The sequence below is a fragment of the Astyanax mexicanus genome, chromosome 2 (assembly GCF_023375975.1).
Source record: "Astyanax mexicanus isolate ESR-SI-001 chromosome 2, AstMex3_surface, whole genome shotgun sequence".
NCBI classification, from domain to species: Eukaryota; Metazoa; Chordata; class Actinopteri; order Characiformes; family Acestrorhamphidae; genus Astyanax; species Astyanax mexicanus.
The window spans coordinates 34488546-34513882 of NC_064409.1; the positions used below are offsets into that span (position 1 = coordinate 34488546).

Sequence of the window (25337 nt, forward strand, 5' to 3'; positions counted from 1 at the left end):
TCATCCCTCACTCCCTTGCTCCATACTGACACTCCAGCATGGATGTGTCTTCATCCTTAATAGCCTTTTCAAATAATTGGGGACTTAGAGGGAGGTGAGTGCACACGCGTTGCTCTCTGGAACAGTGAGACTATAGCTACATAACTACAGCTACTGAACACGAAAACATGATGCTACATGATTGGTGCATTATTCTGTATTCAGACGCAGGCTTTAGGGAAATGGACCTTACCTCAGAGTGTCAGAGGCATCAGAAAACAGGTACACTTTTAGCACCCCACAGAGAAGTAATCACGGGTGGGAAAAAAAAATTGACTGGCTCATTTATCAAAGCAAACACAGTAGTAGGATGTGTTTTGTTAATCAACATGAATATAGAAATAAATGGTTACATGTAAGTGGTGTTTTATGCAATTTAAAAGCTGTTTGAAATTGCTATTCATCTGCTAATAAATACATTCATTGTCAAAAATAATTAAAAATAGTACCTGAAAGGAAGTGCTGGGTTGTATTGCTCTTCGAAGGGAAGATACCAGCCAGGGACAATAAATGATTAAATGTTGAATTTGTTCTCAAACAGCTACAGTCTATGTTGTGTCTCTCAGCATGGGTTTCCTAACACAAGACATGGTGGATGTCTCTGCTTGGATCCATCCATGCATTCTCACTTAGTTCCTGCTGATTTATTATTATTATTTTTTTTTCTGATGGGGTTGATGTGTTGACTACATGGATGTGTGGTGCATGGATCGAATGATGTATGGCATTAAAACGTTGATCTATTTTGTAATTGAATATTTTAAAATGGCATTGGTAGGTATTTCATTTGTCATCTGGTGATTTTGAGAAGGTATTTTATAAGATTAGTTACTTAAAACATGCTACGACATATATATTTCATATTTATAACTTTTTTAGTAATCAAGTTTTCATAATAAAAAAACATGCTTGTAATGAAATGCTGAAGATTTTTTTAGTTTTATTTTGCTTATCAGCAATGTGGAAAGTAATTACCTTGGATGAGTCCAATAAATGATTAAATATTTAATTTGTACTGCTACAGGCAATATATATTGAGCTACACATACAGATGTAGTGTCTCTCAGCATGGGTTTGCTTACACAAGATATGGTGGATATCTCTGCATGGATCCATCCATGCATTCTTACTCAGTTCTCGCAGAGTTTGTGGTAGGATTGTACATGTATGTTTGGTGCATGGATCGAATGACGAATGGCATCAAAACGTTGATCCTGGCACTGAACTAATCATTTGTGGCAGAAGTCAAAGTTTTGACAGTGCGGTACCTTTTAGACCTGCTTTGTGCAGCCGTCTGCCAATGGTGCAACATAGCTTCTGCGTAAACCATATTATTTTTAAGGCATTGAGTCTCTGTGGTTGGAGTGGTGCAGTGGAGAACACCACTACTTACCAGTGATCTACCACATCGTGTAGGAGATTGGGGTTTAATTGGCCCACATGTGCAATAGGAATAACATTGTCAGCCACTCTGGATAAGGTCAAATAACGTAAATGTCGTAATATCTTCCTGTAGGTACAGGATGTTCAATGTCATTGTGACTATGTGATTTTGACATTTTATGAGAGACTTTCTGAGAATTGCTATTGATATTGTTAATTCTTAATAGTCTTAATTATGACGTGAGGTTCGGCAATATAAATTGTTTGCATTCTTTTAATTACAAAATGTTCTAGATTATAATTGCATATGGTAAAATGGCATTGGTAGGTATTATATTAATCGTTTAGTGATTTTGAGAAGTTTTTTTTTTTTTTTTTTTTTTTTTTTTTTTTTTAGATTAGCTAATTGAAACATACTAAGACATATATATTTTATACTTTTTTTTCAATGAAGATTTAATAATTTATCATGCTTGTAATAAAATTCTGAAGATTTTTTGTTGTTTGTTTGTTTAATTTTGCTTATCAGCAATTTGCTAAGCTATTTTATACCTTGGATAGAAATTTTCCTTGTATGAAATAAATTGTGCAACAAGCTAGCTAACCTATTTAGCCTTTATGCTATTGCTAACCCAGACCGCAGCCCATTTCTTGGGGCGGTCTCAACAGGAGGGCCGTCGCTTTTGAGTGGAGCACATCAGCCTTCCATTAGCCAGTGGTGAAGAGGGAAACGTGTTTGTTTGTCCCAATAATGTGAAGTTGGTTGTCATGCTCGCGTTTAATCAAAGTGGCGATTATGCCCTCATTAAAAAGCTTTTTACTTTCTCCGTGTTCACTGGCTCAGCCTCCCAAGTAATTCCCAGCAGATTTCCCAGGGGACCGAGGGGCTGAGCAGCCCCAGTCTTAATCGCTTGACTCCTGGAGTATCTTTCCGCAGCACCTGCCCGTTCCCACGTCGGCCCTAAAACGGCCTGACAAAACTGGTTTTGTCTTACGTAAATGTGTGGAGTGCGCAAAAAAGTGATGAACATCTAATTGGGAGAGCGTAAGCAGTTTGTGCTGCCTTTTGTGCCTCTAATCTTCAATAACAGGACTTTGTCAGCAAGCTTTGTTTGATTAGCTGTTTAGGCAGAGCTTTTCCTCCAGCTCACAGAATGATGCAAATTCCTCACATGCTCATTTACTGCTTCTGTGAGGCTATTTTACTTTAATTAATATTTGTTAGGGATATATTAGTCTTAAAAAGGTGACAATGGGTATTAGAGGTAATAGAGGAATAGATGATCTGGTAATTTTGATGGTTAATGATGGTGAACTGTTTGAACACCAGTACCAACCAATCAACCTCTCAATCTAGTTTGGGCCTAGCTGTGTGGATTAATGTCATATCTGTTTAATCATATTTTGTTTAATATTGACTGTTGAGCCCAGTATGTTTTGATAATTATTAAGGCTGGGAATCTCTAGGCACCTTACAATTTGATTAGATTAAGATTCAGAGGTCTGCGATGTGATTCAATAAATAATCATTGATGCATCTTAATGCATTTTTTTCCTTGTATACAGGATTTCTTTTTTCATTGTTGCATGACTACTTTTAAAGTACTTTTAAAGTAAAGTATCTTTAATGATCCGTAAAGAATGAATCCCACTGTTTAATACAACAAGGCTCTGGTTATTTCAGTTAATCAAATGAATAATACAAAAATATAGGATTAATGTTGTTGGGGATATATTAAAAAAGCTGCAAGAAAAGCAGAAATATTATAATGTTATATCTGACCAGTGTAATGCATGTACGCAGCTGGTTTTAATGCTGTGGCTTATCTGTGTTTGATCTCTGTATAAATAATGTGAAAATTAAGTGGAGGAAAGTAGAGGATGGCTCCATGGGTAACTTGCTGGATTATCGTCCATGCAACCAGCTGTAAACAGCATGACCGCATGAGCGGCAACAAAAACACTCACACAGACAAATTTGTGAGAAAATGGCGAATGAAAGATCAAATGGTATGTGTACCATATTTTTTTGCAGTAGAAGGTGCACTTAAATCCTTTAATTTTCCCCCAAAAAAGTTGGTGCGCCTTATAATCCAGTGTACCGTATGTATGAACTTAACCCTTTAGGTTGTAAAGAGCAGTATAGGCACTCCACAAGTACAGCGTTTCAGTGATGTTTCTCCAGCACAGAGGCTGGAGCAGTATTAGCATTAGCCGCTAACCGCAGCGCTAGCTCTTTCGTCAATCAGAGGTCAGTATATCGGACTGTAGCCTGTTTTTTTACTGTGTTAAAACAAGCTTTGTGGGCCAAACCACTAGCTGATAGTACCCCGTCTTACCGGAACACTCAAGAGTTCCTCAGTGTAGCCTGCTTAATAGCTGTATTTAATATATTAAACATTAGCATATTTTGCCTAAAATGAAGCATAAGATTACAGCAGCAGTCTAGTCTGTGTAGTCTGAATTTCTCACTCTCATGCTTTAGTCTTTGCATCACTCCACTTTGAGTTTCAGATGTGTAGCTTCACATCTGTTGACAGGAAATTGTTAATTTGGCCTTGATTAGAGTGTAATTTAAATCTGTTTGATTAGTTATATAGTGCTCTCCAGCAGAGAGTTCAGTCTGTACAAGCTCCTAAAGAGCCTGATACAAGCCCCAGAAAGTGTACGTTGTAGCTGAGTTTACTCAACTCAGAAGAGCTGGACAATATGACCTTGAATCTAGATCATGTTTAATTGAACATTTATCTTCTATTAAGATTAATTAATGTTTACTTATTTATCATTAATGATAAATGTGACAGAACCAACTGAGCAGCTCGTTGAGCAGCTTTTACCAAAACATTTGTGTTTGCCCTTTCCGTGTTGCTTTCCTGTTGTAGACTGGATAGGGTGGGGTCTATATTATAGCATCAGTAAACTATATATAGATACACACAGCTCTGCAACAAAAATAAGAGAAAATGATGATTTCTTTGATTTTACCTAATTGAAAACCTCTTAAATGTAATCAAGAGGAAGATGCATGATCATCAAACCAAGCTGAACTGCTTAAAGTTATTCAAAAGCAGTGTGTAAGACTGGTGGAGGAGAACATGCCAAGATGCATGAAAACAGGATTATTTTCACCAAGTATTGATTTCTGAACTCTTAAAACTTTATAAATATGAATTTTTCTTTGCATCATTTATGCTCTGAAATCTCTGCATCTTTTTTGTTATTTGAGCCATTTCTCATTTTCTGCAAATAAATGCTCTAAATAACTATTTTTATTTGGAATTTGGGAGAAAGTTTGTCTGTAGTTTATAGAATAAAACATTACATTTTATATTTTTATATACATTTTTATTGATATATATATATATATATATATATATATATATATATATATATATATATATATATATATATATATACACACACAATTTTGCAAAAAAAAAATGCATCTCAAATGGTAAATAAAAAGGAGAAAATAACTTTGAATTAAAGTCAATGCAAAAATCGTGTTACAAATAATCATTTTGAAGCATTTCTATAAGTCCATTCAACATGAAAACTACAAATTCACAAAAAATGCAAAATAAAAAGAGAGTAACCATGTGCTCAAAACAGTTTAATCTATTATTTCTACATTATTTATTCTTATTGCTGATGCCCTGCTCTCTCCAGAGGTCTAGAGGAGTGACATACCTCACTCACAAACTTTAGTGCAGTTATATGCAGCAGACAAGTAGTCTGCCCAGCTACTTATGCACTGGGGAGTCAATTAGCAGCTAACTAGATTCCTGCATGATTTTTTTTCTTTATATATATATATATATATATATATATATATATATATATTTTTTTTTTTTATTATTTATTAATTTTATTTTTTAATTGAGATTTGTTATATAAAAAAGAGAGAAATCCCTCTTTAAGGAGGGCTGATTGCACAGCATAGCCAATAATAATCCAGGCAGTGTATTGAGAATAGAATTGGGAGTCAACACATCATTGCTCTTGAAGACGTCTCTCTCTCTCTCTCTCTCTCTCTCTCTCTCTCTCTCTCTCTCTCTCGCTCCCTCTCTTTTTCCCTCTATGCGTAACTGTAGACCTTTTGTCCTTCCCGTTCGTCTCTGATCGCTTGCCAATAAACACCCCCGTCACCCGGAGACAAAAGTGATATATTAGGAGTCTGTGTTCCCTGAGTGCGCGCTTTAATTGAGAATGTCGGGCTAAGGTTAGTGTGAGTGTGTGTGCGCGAGTGTGTGAAAGCATGTGGTTTAATTGAGAATGTCAGGCTAAAGTTAGCTTGGAGCTCAAACCAGTGGTTAATTGTGCGAGAAAGATGAGCGATTGAGCGATTTGCTGACAGTCACACTGTGCAGGTGTGTGTGTATAGGTGTATGTGTGTGTGTGTGTGTGTGTGTGTGTGTGTGTGTGTGTGTAGGGGTGTGTGTGGTTGTGTGTCGAGGGTAGGCTTTCCCTCTTCACCTGAGGTTCAGAGCCTAGTGAGTGATCAATAGAAAGCTCACTCTCTTCCACAGATCTGTCTATTTTAGGCCAGGGCCTCTTCTTCTATTCTGTCATGCTGTAATGGAATCTCTGGACTAATCCCAGATACAGCACATTAACTCTCTCTCTCTCTTTCCCTTTTTTTTTTTTCTCTCTCTCTTTCTCTCCCAGGTGGAGGTGGAGGTAGAGAGCATGGATAAAGCAGGGAACTTCATAGGCTGGCTTCACATCGAGGGAGTGAATCTGTCTGTGGCTCTGGTGGAGAACTCCCTCTCTAAGGTCCACTTCACAGCCGAGCGCAGCTCCTACTACAAGACCCTGCAGTCGGCCGAGGAGGTGGCCAGGCAGAGGAAAGACAAGGTGAGTGTGTGTGCACACAAATGCACTGAAAAAACACACACAAAAAACACACACAACACGTGCACCCCAGGCATAGCTCTGGCGTTTTTGTGAGAGCAGACTAGCAAACAAAATTTGTCACTTCGGATCCAATCAGCGCGAGTGTGCGCTAATCAGCATGGTTTCATGTTTCTCCGCCTCGTTCCTGGTTGGGGAGCAAAGGCCAGCCTCTGTCATCTGAAATCCAACCCAACTGGGGGGGTAATTGGGGGGCGAACAAACCTGTTGTCGTATCGCATTAATTCAAGCTAAACACCCGGGCATTGAAATGCCAGGAACAGTGGGTGTCGTACAAATGCAAGCCTCTGGAACTCTTGTGCATCTCGGGGATGGTGGTGAAATAGCGCTGTAGATTTGGCACCGTGTACTGGGTCTCTTCTTCTTCTTTTCCTCCACCGAGCTTTGATTGATGAAGCTCCCTCTCTCCCTGATCCCAATCTCTCTCTTCATTTTCATTATGCTTCAAAAGGGCCGAGAGGAAGGGACCGGCCTGGCGCTCGAACGCGGCCTCGCCAGCTGTTCCGCATGTCCTTTGCCCCTCGCTTTCATCACCCAGACAGCGAGAGAAAGCGAGAGAAACAAACCGAGAACACTGGAAGGGCCTCCTCCAGCCATCATTATGATCTACAGCTGAAGGCAGCAGCGCAGAGCCTGCCTCTGCCCTCCTTTTTGAAGCCGCTACCTGGATTCATCTCTCTCTGCGTCTCAGACCTCGGAGACTTCTTGCTCCTTACTGACGTAGTCGAGCTTTAATAGGACTTTGCGTTTTGGTCCCAAGCCAGATGAATGGCGGACAGTGTTCTGCTAGAGGATGAGCGAAGAACTGCTAAGGGAGGGCGCTTTCACTACTGGCCCCAATATTTGGCCGTGCACCAAGGATATTGATTCTGCACTTGTGTGAAGCATGGGCTCATTATCGCTGGTCTGCTTTCACACACAAGAATTCAAACCTGCATTTAAACCTCATAGTTTTGCCTAAATATTCTTTTAAGTGATTATTTTTAAAAATTTATATATAGAACATAACATACAGTGTATATTATAAAAAACAATGAAGATGAGGAAAAAAGAAAAATGAGTGAATGGGAAGAAAAAGGAGAAAAAGAATGTAGACAAAACGACAAATAAGAGTCATAAAAACAAAGTTTAAATGCTTGGATTATATCAGTCTATGAGTCAGCTTTGTTGATCTTCACAGTACTGCATTCTACAGTATAACAGTATATATATGTTATAAAACGCAGGGCTGCAACAATTTGTCAACATAAGCAACAATGTAGATGATAAATAAATGTCGACTTTAGATTTTAGTGTTGATTTTCATTCATTTTTAGCTGCAGTGCACTACACCAATTACTGGCAAAAAAGAAAAAGAAAAGAAAAGGGTGCTCACTCATTCAGCTCACACTCAGCTTGGTCACGGAAAGTGCCCAAACACAACAAATTACACATTTTCTCAGAACATTGCATATTTAAAGGTCTTATTCCATCAGTTATTTTTTTATTCATTTAAAAATGTCTAGTTGTGGTCTATAAAATTAATAAATGCCTTGTTAGCTGTTTTTTGTGAAAAAGTTCTCCAGTGATCCGATATAATTCGTTTTACAGAGACTCTAAGACTAGGTCAGTGGCTGAACTGCACTTAGCAGGGCATTACGCATGTTGTAAAGTAAGCTATGACATTGAAAAGACATTTCTAACTGGCATTGCCCCATTCCTCCACCAAACTAAAGCTCCATTATAATGGATCACAAAAAACAGATTATATGGCATTGTTCATTCTAGAGACCATAACTAGACATTTTAAAATGAATGAAGAAATGATCGAATAAGACCTTTAATGCATTACTTACTGCTCTGTTAAAAGGTTTAAGTTTCTTAAACAGGTAATACAAACATAAATACACAAAAATTTAAAATGTGAAATCTGAACTCCAGACCAAGCATGTTGAATTTCTTTTGAGAAACTGTCGGAACCCATCCTAACCTGGTCTGAGTAATCGTATCCTCTTCTGTTAAGACAAATGTCAAGCTCTGTGCCGCACTGATCCCCTGCCTGTCCTGCGGAATAACATCAGGAAATGTGCATCTCTGCATCTACTTTGATTCCAGCTTAAAAAGCCACTTACGCTCGTGTACACTTCCTCGCTTGGAAACACACCCCTCACCCCGTCTCAATGTCACCTCTCTGGACGCGGCGCTTGGTGGGTTTTGAGTGACGCCTCACATGCAGTTTGACCCTTTCACTTCCCGCGCCACCCTTCCCCTAGCGAGTGGGATTGACTGGCTGAGACGAAGCAGAGGGAATTAGAGGAGACAGGTTTGGCTTGACCGTTCGCCTCTTCCCCCCTTTGGCTGTGTGGCTGCAGAGAGGGGACAGGCCGGCACGACAGGCCGCGCTGACGAGATCAAGTTTGAACTGCTGAGGACTGAGCGGTACAGATCAGCGAGACTGCCCCGCTCTCGTCCCAGATGGGAGGCTTTCAGCGTCCGGCCTGTGCCGTTGCTCGCGAGTCTGTCTCAGGTAGCTCCAGGGTTAAATAACCCTTCAACATTAGTGGGGGTAAGGAAATGGCAAAAGCTGACAGCCTCGCCGCTGTTTCACGCTGACCTTTCGCTTTTTTCCGGCGCATGCAGTCGCGCCCTCGTTTATTTCTAGCGTTAGGAGTGTTTCAGTTTCTTTTTATTGCTCCCTGTGCGGTGGAGACAGAGGCATTAACGACTTGCTGTGTCAGGTGTCCCGTTTGGAGACGTTCTGTAATGAAATGGACTCTGAGGACACGCGGTTCTCATTAAGCCATTCCCTGTGATTTGGGAGCGGCATATGAGGCTCTCGCCTTTGTTCTGAAAAGGAGAGGAGTGGGGAGAAAAAAGTGCTTACCTCAGCTGACCTCCAGTGACTGAGCCCGAGACACGCCATTAAGGAGGAGAAGGGATTAAAATTGGACGTATTTCAAGCAAGGCACACAGAATGCACACAGTGGTCTTCACACATAACTGTGCCACAATTTGTATTTATTTATCTGTAATTTGCCTCTTTTTTCCCTTTTTCTTGTTTTGAAAGCAAAAGATTTTTTTTATTTTTTTTATCTCCATTTATGGTGTACACCAAAAAATAATGAACAACATAACCAATAGCCTAATTAAGCTTTCTTTCATTTACTTTGTACACAGTTGTGCAAGTTAGTTTGTTTCATCTCGACCATACAATTCTATTAGGAGGTCCTTTAAAAGCCTTTAATGTGTTAATTCAACAGTAAACTGTAGTTATTTGCATATTCATTTTGTTTCCAAACACACACGCACCTACGTGTACTACGAATGCAGACTCCTCGTCTTTCTACAGTTATTTAATGTTGACGTAAGATATTAGAAGTCTTTATATCTGAAGTACCTGTTCATCATTTTTAACCCAAATGTGAGAGATAAAGAATAAAGTGATGCATGTATGTGTATAAGATGCTCTCTCTACATGTGGCAGTAGGGGACAAAAAAGAGAGAGGGAGGTGCAGAAGAGACAACTACTGTAGTAGTACTTTGGGGTTGGGTATCGTTTAAAATTTTCGGTACCGTGAATTCGATACCAATACCCAAACGGTTTCCGTTCTCGTTAGTACCGAGACATTTCGGTCGGTGCCTCTTAAGTATTGAATTTCGATACCCACCCCTAGCAGCACGATTAATCCACTACAGATGCCACAGTGTCATGCAAATCCTCTGGTTTCAAAATCGACAATATGGCAGGCATTTTTTGCTTTATTTCTACAGAAGAGGATGGAATGAGACCTTGGCATCCATGTTTTTCTTGAACGTACTCTTCTGCCGTGGAACCCTTTAGCGTTTCCAAAGATAGAAGGCACATTTTGGCTTCACTTTTCAACTTCTGGCATCCAGTTTGCTCTAAATACAGTCTATGGTCTAGACAGTCGTAACTTGTTTGTTTATACTTCATCCATCATATGAATATTTATTTATTTATTAACAGTTTACTCTATAACGCCAGCCCCACACCTCCCTCTTCCCTTAAATCAGCTGGTTAAAAAAAAAGAAAAAACTTTCCCCCTAAAAAATGAATCGTTCAGCTTCTCAGCATCACATGGTTGCAGTGCTGAAGCCTCTCAAAATGTAAACGGTTGCTGCGCAGCGTCGCAATCACACTCTTTGTTGCTGGGCAACTGAGTTGCAAGAGAACAGTTTTCAGCAGCCCTAAATGTGGTGCCAACCTCTGCTCTTTTGTCTACCAGAGACCATTAACAAGCTCAGTAATAATTAGTGTGGACGCTTTATGAAGAAAATAAGTGAAGAGAATTAGCGGCCCTCCGAAGAGCAAGGGTATGTGTAATCTCGTTATTGGTTAACGTGGAGATTACCGAGCTCTCAGTTCATTCTGCCTCTAGTGCGGGATCTGCAGCTGGCTTTTCATAGCCACAGATTAGACCGCTGCCCTCCTCATCCTCTCCCATTATTTCCTTCTGTTCTGGCCTTTTTATCTCTCTGCTTTTGCCCTTCTTTTACTGCAGACAGCTTCTGTGTCATTTAGGCATGCTGACCCTTAACTGTCCTTCTACTAAGACTGTTAGCTTAGCTGTACCACTCACTCTGTGCCGCTCTGTCCTTTAGATTTCTGTGCTTGTGATTCGCAGTTAACCTGGAGACTTAACTGAACACTGAATTTCAGGGCTTTATTTCTCGAGGGACTGCATGCAGCAGAGATCCAAGTCAGTATTACTAATTAATTAGATAACAACGCAATCTTAAAACTGCTAATAATGTATTAAATGCAGCGTGTTTGTGCTCTACTGTCAATAAAGCACCCAAACAAAATAATAGACTTTTACAAAAAAAGTTACTATTTCTTTCATGCTTATCACATTGTCTGCCAATGTGTTCACCAGTCACCGTTCACCGTTTTGATGTTTGAGCAGAACCAGGGACAAAAAACTACAATCGCTGTGGTTTGAGCAGGTTGGCCACCATGCTGGAAAACCTGGTATACAGGTGACTAACAGTTAAAAGGGTGGGACAATTGGCCTACTTAAATTGTTTGAAAAAAAATGGGTAAAATTTAAATTAAAATGTAAAAACAGAAGAATTCTTTGTTTTGGTTGTTGAGCTGCCTGTGCTCTAGTGCAACATCTAATGGAGAGTCGTACATTGATGCCAGTTAAAATTCAGGGTAGTGTTAGTATTGGTTGATTTTAAGACAGATTAGCAGATATTTCTCTAATTAGCTGATTCCTAGAGCCAATCATATTCACAAACTAAGGATTACAGTATATTAGCCTATCTGGGAGGGTAGCATTCATTTTCTGTCCACATCACTTGGAGACATCAATATAATACGTAAACATACTGTGGTATATGCTATTTTCTACATGAAGTCAAACCTTTCTTGTGATCTTGTAATTTTCTAACTATAGGCTGTCTCTCTGGAACAAATATCCTTTTAAGAAATTGTCTTGCAGTATCTTTAACTACAACTATAACTAATAATAATGGATTGAGTTGTTAAGTGGTAACGTATGAACCGCAGTCCCGAGATGTAGTTTCTGCCCTTCAGTTTTGCTCTGGTCAAAGGTTCAGCTCTGTTTAGATCCAGCAAAGTTGGCAAGCTCGACACTCCTGCTTTTGATGCTCAGTGGCTGTGTGTCCTTGAGGACTGCTGATTGATGTATAATCCTGTTTCAGTATTTTCTCCCTCCGTTAACTCTTTTGGACGAAGTCCAGCCCTTTAGGCGGGAAGAGACTGAAAGGTACCTACATCCAGCCATTCGTGCAGCCGGTGAACCAGCAGCGGACCTACAGCACCAGCTTAACAGTCACAAATGATTGGCTAAATGGCCTGGGCCATTTTCCTCGCAGTTTCTCAGCGCTTCAGACTATCAAAAGATTACGCTGCCTGCCACGAGAGCTTGAGTGATTCTAGCGCATTCGCGGGCCCCTGCAGAGCCCTGAGGACGCCTTAGTTTTTTGAGAAGCCGGAGAAAATGGGTATTTTCCGCAGAGATGGCCCGCCTTGCATAGGCTGCTGCCGAGTCAGCCCTTTACACACCTGGCTTAACAAGAAGGAGCTAAAGATGAATCAGGATAATTGGAGCTTTAGGGAAGCTAATAGGTTTGAAATTTCAAACCCAGCACTTGAGAGATGGAGACTTCCTCCGTCTATGGCTTCTCATGTAAATCAGGAGAAGTGATGTTCCCTTTTGTCTCATTTGGGTTTATTCCATTACCTGTTCATCACGCACATCCCTGATCACTGCTTCATATCAGTGTGGCTTTAAATAAGTTGTTAGTGGTGTATGATGAGATGAAAGCATTGATCTCTCATTGTCCGTGTACTTTTTTCCCCCCTCACTCTCCCTGTTGGACAATGGTTTTGATTAAAGGTCCTTCTCTTATAATCTGTTCTTATGATGATGATGATAATTAAATCCTGTCAGCCAGATTGCCTGAGCATGGGAATATGAAATACGTTCTATTGTCACCCCTGACAAAGCACCCTCAATTAAATCCGAAGCTTTTTATATCATGTATTTATTTTCCCACTCAGAGATCAAGCCACAGCAGTGGTTGTCACCATGGCAATGTCAAAGCGTGCAGGAAAATCGTTTCAAATCCGCCTCGGTTAAAGTTATTTGAAGACTTGATGAGGGAAAGGGAGTGCTGGCCAGCTTGAAGCTGCAGGTACATTATTTGCTGTTTGTGTTTGTGAAGGAAAGGCAGTTGCATCTTAGATCCTGTTCTTACTTCACCCTAGGTGATCCAGTCATTACTGACCATCACAAGTACAGGTGTGATCTGGGTAAAATGCTTGCGTTTCAAGGACAAACCTTCCACCGTCCGCTGGGGTTAGAAGCAAAGCATGTTATAATAACTTACTAATAAATAATATGGTTTGAGCTGAATTTTTTACCCTAAACACCCAGTTCTACTTCAACCTGAGTCATATGAGAAATCTGACCCAAGCACTTCAGATCAGATCACCCAAAACTCATTTTGATGCCAAGTATGAACAGGGCCTTCTTCTTTCTGTACATTTTGATTGCTTTCTCTGTCTTTCTCCCGCTCTCTCGGCCACTATTCTATTTTAGGGGTGATAGTAAATTGCATTAGGAGAGAATTGAGACTAATAGCGAAAGGGGCAGTGGGTGATTATATATATATTACAATTCTGGTCATCACTCCTCACACCACTGTCATTGTTGCCTTCTAATTTAACAAATGGAGGGCAGGCTGTGTCAGACAGGGAACGACACACTGAATCACAGCAAGAGTTATCCAATTAGATACGGCAGCTCTCCCCCGAGGCTTTTGCCCAGCCCTGCCTTCCCTACTGCAGGAGCCAGGCTATGGGTGATGTCCAGAGTCCCCTGCAGGAGCGACACCTTTATAACCTGCTATCTAAAAGCTAGCCAGCCACTGAGAGCACAGCTTATCGGGGCTTATTTTATCCCCCCTAAAATAACTTGGGTGTTAATAGGCTTGTAATGTGGCTTTTGAGCATTTCCACTTATATTTAAGTCACATTCTTATGCCATTTTTACATCAAAAAATACAATTATAGAGTATTTTGTACAAAGCTTGTGGTAATGCAACCACAGCACAACACCACATGATCATTGATAGTATGATTAACTTGCTAGTTGCCTGACTGCCTCAACTACAACTCAGATACCCCATGTAATTCAGATGATCCACTCCAGCAAACGTGGTCAATCAACTAATTCCTGAATGTAATGTTACCTTCTTTAGGGAAACGCACAATCCCCCTTTTTACATAAGGATTTACCACCCACAATGGGCAATGCAATGTAATGTAATAAATATAACCGCCAATGTCTTGCTAGAATTTGTCCATGAGACATGAGACAAATCACATCTGCAGAAATCACATCTACATGTAATACAGAAGGCTCCACATGCATATTCTGCTGGCCAGTGCAGCATTCTTTAGCATACATGGGACTTGCCATATGTCATGACACAGCAGTAAATTGATTGTGATTTTGTTGTCTCAGAAGGCTGTATGTGAACCAGATGGATGGAAGTTGGGCTTACATTTAACATGTTTTTGTACACAATATCACAATATTAGTGAAGGAAGTATGTTATAAAAGGCATTGCCACCCACTGTGGTTATGATCACGACGTCAGCTTCTCAGGTTTGTATGGTCATGAAAAACCTGAGAAGGTAATTGAATTTGAAAATCTCAATTTCCAGGCCTGGATAAGTTTTGGAAAAATAAAAATACCCAGAAAATTTGGGAAAAGTCATGAAAATTAGAAGTGCAAATATTTGTTTTTCTGTTTATCGGTGGAGAAAAGCTGTTTTGAGCTAACAAATACGTCAGCTCAGAGCCAGTTCAGTAATTTAAGCCTACACAATGGAGCTTTCAAGATCTGACACACTTATTATTATAAAAAAAAAAATCAACATTTACATCAGATTCATTCAGGCCTACTATAATCAGTTTTAATTATAGCTTTAGTTGATTTTTGGTTTTATTTTCCATGTTTGCACTAATATTTCAAAAAATCGTATGGTCATGAAAATTTGCCTTGAATGCATGAAAAAGTCATGAACAAAAATCATGGAAATGTATTGGTTACAATGTGTATGAACCCTGGCTTCTGGTTAGTATTTTCCATTCAAAAATACAAGCAACTCTGACAAAAATCGCATTCACATTTAATGCAGGAGACTCTCACAGGTCAGTGCAGCATTCTTTATAGATAGTTCCTGTCCCGTAGTATTTAGCATGCCAGTCTGAGGAAAAGAAAAAAAAAATACAGCAAACCTTGTTTTTTCCTTGTGTTTTCTGATCTTCGTCAACACTTAGAACAAAGGTTCTCACTGAGTTCTTTCCAAACATACCGCCTACCTACAGTGGTGTTTTGCCCCACCCACAGATAAGATCGTCCCTCTACTGTTTCCAACCAATCTCACAGCAAGCGCATTGTCTTGCTGCTGTTAGTCAAAATTGCATGCACCGACACCTTTGGTTTGATCCATCCGTAATCCCCCCTGTCAGTAGGAGACCCAGAGTTGGCGCTGCATATTAAGGTAATGTATGTCATTAGAGCTTGTTATATAACGGCTCTCCCCCACTTTTTTTATTCAAAGGCGCGCCTGAGCTGTGGTCTTGCAAGAAATGTTTCCTGAGCCCTTTTCAAAAAAATAACCCGTCATCCGGTGCAATCCTGCGGAAGCTCTTTAGTCTCTTCCAAAGCCTGCGTGGTCTCCCCTCTCATTTCGAATTGAGAAGCACAGATTGATGCCTCTGCAGTTTCCCACTTCCAAGTTTGTATGAATAATTGACTGTGTGGCTTCCATGGGTGGTGAAGCTAAGGGGTTCCACAGCAGAAATGAGTATGTGTTCAGAATAAGTCATTGACTGTACAGAAACATGGATTGTCGTGGGTTAGTTCTGTCCTTTTCTCTAGAAATGAAGCACAAATGTGTGCCATATTGTTGCTTTTGTGATTTTTTTTCACTTGCTTGTAGACCCATCCCCTTCTCTCAGACCATTTGTCTCAGATGGCCTTCATTGAGTAACAGCCTAGCACAAAAAAACAGTAGCAATTCATATACTTGCCCAGAAAGCCTAATGTTTCAGCAGAAAAAGGGCAGATTTTGTGCATTTTATTACAAAACTGTAGAAAACATTGTACAAACTTTGAGTTTTGTGTTAATGCAACCAACAGCACAACACATGATCATTAAAAGTTTTAAATAACTTGCTAGTTGCCTGACAGCCTCAACTACAACTCAGCTACCCCATGTAGTGCACATAGTCCGATCCAGCAAAAGCTGTCAATCACTTAATTCTTAAATGTAATGCAACCTTCTTTAGGGAAACTAACATTTAGAATTTTACTTGAGATGGAATTACTTTTTTTTTCTTAATATACGTGCGCTAGAAAGGCTAGGCTAGAATGGCTAAAGCTACGTGGGTTTTGGATCACAGAATCTGTGTCAGGAGTGAAAACGTTCTGGACATGTGACACAGGCAGATGCATTCTGGGAATTGTAGTGCTGAATAAGAGTTTGTCCATTCGTACAAGTATAAAAAGGCCGTTTATTGGACTACAGGAACTGTTTTAGGCAAGACTGCTGAAGTTAAAATGGCAGACAACGTGAGTAATGAATAAATCTATTTAAGTTTCTCAAAATGCGACCTTGTGATGTCAAACAAGCAGTCTCTCATGTCTAGGTATTAACAATACACCAGCAAAGTAATATGTATTGTTCCATTAGGCTAAGTTTGTTTTTACCTGCTCAGAATTTTGTAAAAAAAAAAAAAAAAAACATTTTTTTTGTCATAAGTAACTGACAGTTGAAGGACATCAGCAGCATGTTCTGTGGGTCGCTCAGCGGAACATTTTGAACTGTGGTCTCAGGAGTGCAGAGAAAGTTTTTAAACAGATAATTTATGCAGCCAGCAGTCCTTGCCTCCTTGGCCGGTGGGAAAGTGACTTGTGCGTTTCAGGGTTGACGAAAAAAAAAAAAAAAAAAAACTGGGAAAGTGATTAATTCTTCTCGCACTTGGAGCCAGAGAGCCAATTAGCATGGTTAAGTGACACCCGCCGCAGCCTGTGTACACACAACAGAACCGCGTATACATAACAATGACTCTGTATCCACAAGGCCGTACGCTGTGTTTTTTTTTTCCCTCTCTTCCTTCTCTCTCTGTCTGTAATGTGTTTTCTGTGCTGATTCCAACGTGGAGTTAATTGAACGTGGCAGCCCCAGGCTTCGACTCCGTTCCACCCATCGTGCGTGTTCGTTTCTCGCACTGTGGTCCTTTAGGTGATCTCCCATAAGAGGTAAACACGGGCTTGCGCATTGAATAGCAGTGCTGGGACTGAATAGCGGGAGAAAAGGGGGCATAGGGTTCAATAGAAGATATGTCTTATATTGTATGATAGAATGCCTCCAGGGACATTGAGCTGAATGTTGGGAGTCATACACACACATACACACACCCCAATTATTTTGCCTCCGGTTGGAGAATGTAAGGTCTGTGTTTGTGTGTGCTCTTCTGCGCGCGTCTGATTGTAGTTGAGTAAGTGCTCGACTTTCTCTCTTCCTCTCTAGATCACTAAAAAAAGATCATTCCTTTCATCTTACAAAGGCTAAAAGCTGACAAGTGTTACTTGCATGCGTTGCATAGATTATGTAATATGTGCATTACCCGGAGAAGGGTATTGGAGTATTCTACATCAAAACTCTCACACACAAACAGGCATACACAAGCACACAATTCTTCTCACAAGCAACGCAAGAACTCTAAAGGCATCCCACAAACTCCTCGGCTTCGCTCAGCCTGCCGTCAGCATGCACACATCCACGCGCACAATCGTAAAGATTAGCGCAGAAGTGGAAGTGATGCGTGTGTTATTTACACATTCTTCTCACAAATCCCTGGATGCAGTTTCAGCACTCTGTCAGCTTTCCTCTCAGCCCTCTTCCTCAGACACACACTCACTCTTATTCCCCACCCTTTGCTGTAACTGCACACCCGTGCACATCCACATACAGCGTCCACCAGTAGAGTCTGACTGCGTTTGCTGTTGAGCTGCATTATCTAATCTAAAACGCGTTGTATAAATCAGTGTTCTGACAAGATCAAGACTGAATGGAGTTGATTGAATGTGCTTAGATCTGAGAATGCATTATTGATGACTCGAAAAACACATATCTAAGCTAATAGAGCGAGCATACGGACATTACATGTGTGACTGGGCAGCTGAATCACTCAGAACTATACTCACAATATTGCTGTGGCTGGATTGAGCTAAGTACATGAGCGGGAGTTGCTGCAGTTGGTCAGGTCTAGGTTCAGCAACAGTATGTGCTGAAAGAATGAGGTCAGCTGACTACCTGAATATACTGAATATAGACCAGGTTATTCCATCAGTGGATTTTTTCTTCCTGATGGCACGGGCATATTCCAAGATGATAATATCAGGATTCATGGGCATGGAATTGTGAAAGAGTGATTCAGGGAGCATGAGATCATCATTTTCACACATGGATTGTTCACCACAGAGTCCAGACCTTAAACTCATTGAGAATCTTTGGGATGTGCTGGAGAAGGCTTTGAGCAGTGGTCAGACTCTACCATCATCAATGCCGCAAGATCTTGGTGAAAAATTAATGCAACACTGGATTGAAATAAATCTTAAGACATTGCAGAAGCTTATTGAAACAATGCCACAGTGAATGTGAGCCACAATCAAAGCTAAATGCGCTTCAACATATATAACAAATATTGGTGTGGTGTTGTTTTTTTTTTTTGTTGTTTTTTTTACTTGAAAAGCAGTGTTACAAACACCATCTACAGTGTCTCCAAAGAAAGAGGACCTACCTATATGGTTAACGGCTCAAAATTGAATCCAAAAATCTGCTCTTTACATAATATGGAGGGGAATCCAACACCAGCACATCGTTTTCCAGAGACATTGGCGCTGTTTTAACTGTTTTAGCTTTGGTGAGGTGGGCTTCTCTGGTGCTTGTGAGGCTCTTGGACTAAGATCTTACTCGATAGCCTTACAAGAACCAGATGCTTTCACTCTTCTTAACTGATTTTTACCTCCACAAAGAGAACAGACATGTGGATGGTTGGGAGAAAGTTGTAAATGTATGATCTTCAACCATAGAGGTGGGTCATATATATATTTTTTTTTGTAAGGCAGTGGATAAAAGCTATATGGTGTCCCACAAATCTTTTTTTGTCTTGTGTTGGAAAAGTAGTCAGCGGTGCTCCAGTTAGATCTAGATAAGGTTAAATAGCATTTTGAAGCGTTTTGTTCACACTATAAGGTGCACTTAAAATCCTTTAATTTTCCCCAAAATCGACAGTGCGCCTTATGTATGAATTCTACCAGTCAGGATGTAAGGAGCAGTAAAGCCACTTCATAGCTTTATAAAGTTTAAGTGAAGTTTCTTCAGCACTAAGGCTGAAGCAGTATTAGCTTTAGCTGCTAACAGCAGAACTAGCCCTGCTTCTAGCTTCTGATAGAGCCCTGGCTTACCGGAACACTCAGGGTTACTCAGTGTAGTGCTGTCAGGCTGCATTAGCGGCTAGCGCATAGCGCTGCTATTCAAGGCTTGTGCTACTGCTAACCGTGCTACAATATTGAAAATCTAAGCTTGCTGTAAGTAAACAGAAGCGCAGAAGCACCCAAGTAAACAGTTTTTTTAAGGGGAGAAATATGTGTAGATTAACACATTCAGTGCTCCCCTAGTACAGTTTTTTTTTTTTTTTTTTCCCTTCCTCTCGGGCCAACCGCCCCCACCCCAGTGGCGAGACCTTCTAAATTAGAAGGGAAACATGTCGACACCCTTGTTCCTTACTATTGTTTCTTAAAGTGTGCCTTATGTATGAAAATAGACCAGAAAATAGACGTTCATTGATGGTGTGCCTTATGATATGGTTCACCATGTAGTCTGTAAAATATGGTATTCTTAAAAGTAAAGCTCAAAGAATAAGCTAAATAGACTGACTTGATCATTTTATGACACATACATGTACGTAGGACTTGTTGGGTTACGTCAGCGTGACTGCTTCATGGTGTGTACGCACATGTATAAACACTCGTGCGCAGCGTAATGAAGAAGCCAGCGCAGCGCGAGGCCAGTTCTGGCTTGTGCTCGGATAGGCTGTTTGCGTGTTTGTGTCCTTGGCCGCTCTGCTGCCTTTCTGCACTCATCTGTGATGTTCCTCCCAGCTCTTAGCTGAGGTCCTCAGGGGCAGATTTGCGGCCGCCCCGGGTCCACTCGTGCAGAAAGAGTACGCATGACTCTGTTTTACCAGCAAGAGTTCGCACAAGAAGACTGTGCCTGTGTGTGCATGTTACAGGGAGGGGGGGCTGTAATAAGATATGACGCTGTGAATTGCATTACTGCTGATTAACACATGCTTGAATACTCGGGCAGCGAAAGAAAACACAACTGATTGCTGTCTGCTTTCGGGACATCCTGCCCTGCCTCTCTTCTTCGCTATTTCTCTCTCTCTCTCTCTCTCTCTCTCTCTCTCTCTCTCTCTCTCTCTCTCTCGTGCAGAGGGGGCTGTTGATGTGAGTAAGGGTGATAGACGAGTGTTGGGAGTGCGGAGGTTCGTCCCTTGTGCAGCACCGTGAGCAGCCATTTTTCTGCATGATTTGGTGGCGAGGCTTTCCCCGGCCCACCACTGCAGTGGCTTCACTGTGCTTACCCCAAAAAACAAACCGGCATATTGCACGAACTACACGTCACAAAAGATTAGGGCTGCAACTAATGATTCTCTCTATTAGCTGTGCTCCTCTGCAATAGTTCTGGAAAACTGTTACAAGACATTACATTACAAAACTAGTACAGAACATTTCTGTATTTATTATTTTAATGTGAAACTGTATTTTTGGCTCCTACCTCCATTATGAAAAGTTCTTCTGGAGGACTAAAGCTGATGTCTCTAAATTTTGGGATTTCAGGGCAATCCGATTCCAGGTTATGCTTAGTTAGAGAGAGAGAGAGCTCAGTCAGAAACTTCACTCCTTCATTTCTTTGTTTTTACTATGAGTGAATGAGCTTCTGAGGTCTGCGTTTCCAATTCTGAAGTCTCCATTGCTCCACCAGCTGCTTGCGTTCAATAAAACTTGGCCGGATCCTCTTTTAGAGGCTGTACATGTGACGTAAGTATGTAAAGACGTGTCACGTGGCCAGAAGAACTCCTGTGAAAAGCGATCAGACACCCCAGTTTTTAGAATGAATATATTAGGCTTAGCAGGGATGGTTGTTTCAGCAAACTGGTACCATTAAACACTATTTTCTCCCTTCTCCTCTCAGAAATGCTTCTGCTTTCAGTTTAGAAACAAAATACTATGGACTGCCACTTTAATACATTTCCAAGTCCATGTTACATGGATGTGCTTAGAGGAAAATGAGGTTCATTCTTCCTTAACACCAGAATGACCTTGGCTTTAATGGGCCACTTGGATTTTTTGGAGATGTAATAGCCTGACTTTCTATTAGTGCATATTTGACTCATTGAGATTTGACATTTCAAATGAAAAGAGAAAAGCTGTTTAATTCTGCCATGAAAGGCTGTAGTGGTCATTTTGACATGAACATTGTACTGCTTTCTTTGTTCCTGGTAGTCTGCTGGTCTGGTTTCCCTCATGTTAGAGATTCTTAAACTTTTAACTGACTTAAAATGAAATGAAATCATCCAATTATCAGCTATGACTCATTTTACAGGAATGCATATGCCGCACACATGTTGAACAATGGTATCTACAGTACATGGCATTCCCTTGAACCCTATGTTAATTATTCAGCTATTAACCCTTATGAAGTAGACCATGATTTGGTTGCCAGTTGGAGAATGATGTTGCGAATGACAGCAATGCAGTTTAAGAGTAAAAAACTGAAGTGTGGCTTACATGTAGTGATTTTTAGGATAAACACTTTAAAAAAAGACGCTAATGTTAAATATGGGTTATAATAGTTCTAATAATGTTATCACTGGCCTAGCACTGGCCTATCACCTTGAGAAACCTTGCGTACCACTAGTGATGCATATACCCCAGTTTAAGAACCAGTGCCTCAGATGATACTGAAGACAGAATCTAACCAATAGTTTGCAGTTCAGTTGCATCTTCAGTTGGTCCTGCTACAATAATTACATTAGTAACATATCATATAATAAATGTCTTAAAAAAACATGTCTCCAGTAATCGTACTGACTCCCTTATTAACTTTTAAGGCTTGTTTAAATTGACACACAGAGTTTTAGGTCAAATTTGTGCAGAAACATAGAACATATATAAATCTCTGTTCTGTTCAACTGAGTTGTATAGAAGCTATAAGAGCTGAGGAGACCTGTCCATTACATACGTGCAATGCACACACACACACACACCCTTGGCATTTCCCTCTAGCCTGCTGACATTTGCTTTTATTTTTTATTTTTTGATGAGTACACACTCCCACACGACTAGAGCGTTTAGGGCCTTCATCCCTGCGCTCGCTTCAGGTGTCCCCTTTTAATCGCCTGACTGTAATTAAAAAAAAAAAAAAAAAAATAGAATGAGCCCTCACCCCCCACACACACATGCATATATACACACACAGTGACATTTGTGGAGAGTGGGGACTCTTGAACTCTCAGTCTGATGAGTTTTGCGGTGGGATGCCCAGGCTATTTGACTAATGAAATGCTAAATATTTGCTCTTGCAGGCGGCGGCGGCGTTACCACGCTCTCCGAAGTTAAAGAGCGCTTAGGGGGCTGATTGTGTCCTCAGCTATTTGCACCGTGGCTCTCGTTATAAAACAGTTTTGCTAAGCTCTTTAAACTCGCCACCGGTGAACTCCAAACTCCTTTTCCTTCAAAACTTCACAACAGAATACATTATGTTCTCGTGGTGTGACCCAGGATTCTGTTGACAGCAACAGCAAACAGCCCACAGTCGAACACACAGAGCGCTGTGGGTGGTTTCAGTGCATGATTATTGGCTGGTTTAAATAAATACTCCTCCATACGGAGAATACTTGGTGGGGGAAAAGCAGCGAGCAAGTGGCTAACAGCAACTCTTCTCCTTACATGAACATTTGTTCGTTATGTCACTGCCTGCATGAGCAGAACCGGTTCCATGGACTTCGCTTTCTTTCGGGTGATGTCCTCTAATCGCTTATGGCACTCAGTGAATGTGTGTGGTTCACATTATGGTGGTGCCACTGTTCATGTTCTTACGAGTTCATCTAAAACGTGTTTCGTAGGCTGTAGCAATCGCAATCTCTGAATGCTTAGCTTTACTGGATTTGGAGTGCGGCGTCTTTCAATGGCTGTTGAAATCCGCAGCGCTTCGTAGCTTGATGCAACATTTTTTTTTTTCTCTCTCTCTCCCCCCGTTTCTGGCCTTCCTGTCTGCCGGTTCGTCGTGGTGAGGTGCATTTTTCCACGCACACACATTCATACAGCCTCCAGAGAGAGAATGTGTGCAGTAGACAGGTTTAAGCCGGCAGATCCAGGGCTGAGGATTCAGCTAACGGCTCATCAATTTTCTTTATTACCTGCTCTAAAAAAAAAAAAAGGGAAAAAAGTCCTCAGCACAGGGAGAAGCTATTCTTAGCTCCTCAGCCAATTCCACTCTTAAATGCATTCACTCCCCCTTCTGTCTCCTCCGTCTCTCTCTCTCTTTCACTTACTTTCTTTTACTGAGAACCCCTATTCACTCTCAGATGGCTGAAACGCATTCATTTACTCTGCTTTGTTAGTAGAATGGCTGCTACCACCTTGTCACTAGGGTGTATATTAGACCTGGAGGAGCTCAAATAAGTGTTTGTTTTCTGACTCAAAGGCTTGAATGCTCGCACTGTTTGCGCTTTCTATAAAATGCTCTCTTCCCTTCGTTTAGTGATCCCTCCTAATTCTTCTGTCGCTTTTGTGTCGGATGCCTTTTTACGGAGGCCTGCATCTTATTTCTGTCATTCTGCCAGACATGTAGTTTGTGTGTTTGTTTGTTTGTTTGTGTGTTTGCGTTTGTATGTTGGCTCTTTGACACTCCATCCCCTATAGAGTTGTAGCAGGCTGTTAAGTTAGAGCCGCTCCACATCAATCACACACACACCTTTCATCCGCTCTCCAAAGCCATCAGTCTCCGCCGACGACAACCCCTCCCGACCCCTGCAGCCCTATGACTTTAACGTCCGGCTGTAAATCAGCTCCCCTCCGTCCCCTCCGATGGCGCTTCCAGGCTTCCGAGAGGTCACTGCCAGAAGAGGCCGTTTCTGTAAGAGAAAAATAAGCGTCTCCTTTGTCATGTGCTGTCAGTGGTTGTGGGAGAGTTCCCTGGAGCAATGGTTTCCAGTTCTTGCACTTAGACCACTGAAAAAAACAATGCCCTGGGGAGCTTATGTGTTTGCTCCTGTTCAGATACACTTGATGCAACTAATCAGCTGTTTAATAAGCTAAAGTGGGTCTGATAGAGCACAAGAGCTTTAGACCACTGAGATCAATAAATGTCTATTTTCTAGTCTTTTTTTATACATAAGGTGCATCAGATTATAAGGCGCATTTTATGCGACACTAGTAACTAGAGGTGTCGCCATGGTTTCCTTCTAAATTCTTAAAAAAAAACAAAAAACATTTCAAGCAAGTGCTGGATGTAAATCTGCACAGATTTTTCTCCCGAAATCTGTATTTGGGCGAGTTTCGTGTTTCATTTTATTTACAGTGCGCTTAGATTTACAGATGTCCACGGATTTTAAGGCACACTATATAAACGTCTATTTCCTGGTCTATTTTATACATTGGGTAATAAGGCACATTTTATGCGACACTAGTAGCTAGTAGTAGGAACAGAGGTATCGCAATGTTTTCCTTCTAAATTCTTAAAAATATAAAACATTTTTAAATAAGTGCTGGATATTAATCTACACAGATTTCTCTCCTGAAAACTGTATTTGGGTGAGTGTTGCGTGTTTCGATGTATTTACAGTAAGCTTAGATTTAAAGATTTCCACTAAAGCTGGAGCATTAGCTCATGTAACTCATGTCTGTGGATAATATGCATACTTAAAAATTTACCAGGCTTTTATACAACATAATTACAATCAGTTAGGAGCTGCGATAGGACCTGCTAATGCTGCTCCAGCAGTGCTGCCCAGTGTAGGAAGCAGGGTACAGGCAGATAACACTCACCTTTAAACGCTCAAAGAGCTAGCGCTCAGTGCAGATAGCGGCTAATGCTAATACTCCTCCAGCAGTGCTAGCTAGGGATAGCAGCTAATGAACTAAACTGAAACTCCTGTATAACGCTGCACTTCAGCAGTGGCTTTACTGCTCCTTAGAACCTGACTGGTGAAATTCATTCATAAAGCGCACCGGATTAAAAGGCGTACTGGCGATTTTTGGGGAAAATTGTTTATAATTGCACTTTATAGTGTCCAAGTCAAATTCATTTCTAAAGCACATTTAAAACAACTTTGTTGACCAAAGTGTTGTCCAGTAGAATTTAAACCAAAAAAAAAAAA

The 25337-nt window shown here is 40.8% G+C and overlaps 1 protein-coding gene across 1 annotated transcript in view; it reads left to right on the forward strand.

Annotated features, from left to right (window-relative positions):
• The window catches only part of snd1 (staphylococcal nuclease and tudor domain containing 1), a 276271-nt gene that overhangs the window by 173117 nt on the left and 77817 nt on the right, over positions 1-25337 (forward strand). Inside the window, exon 17 of the mRNA XM_022671391.2 lies at positions 6091-6279. Within this exon, the coding sequence (XP_022527112.1) occupies positions 6091-6279 (189 nt within the window). The remainder of the gene's footprint in view (positions 1-6090; positions 6280-25337) is intronic.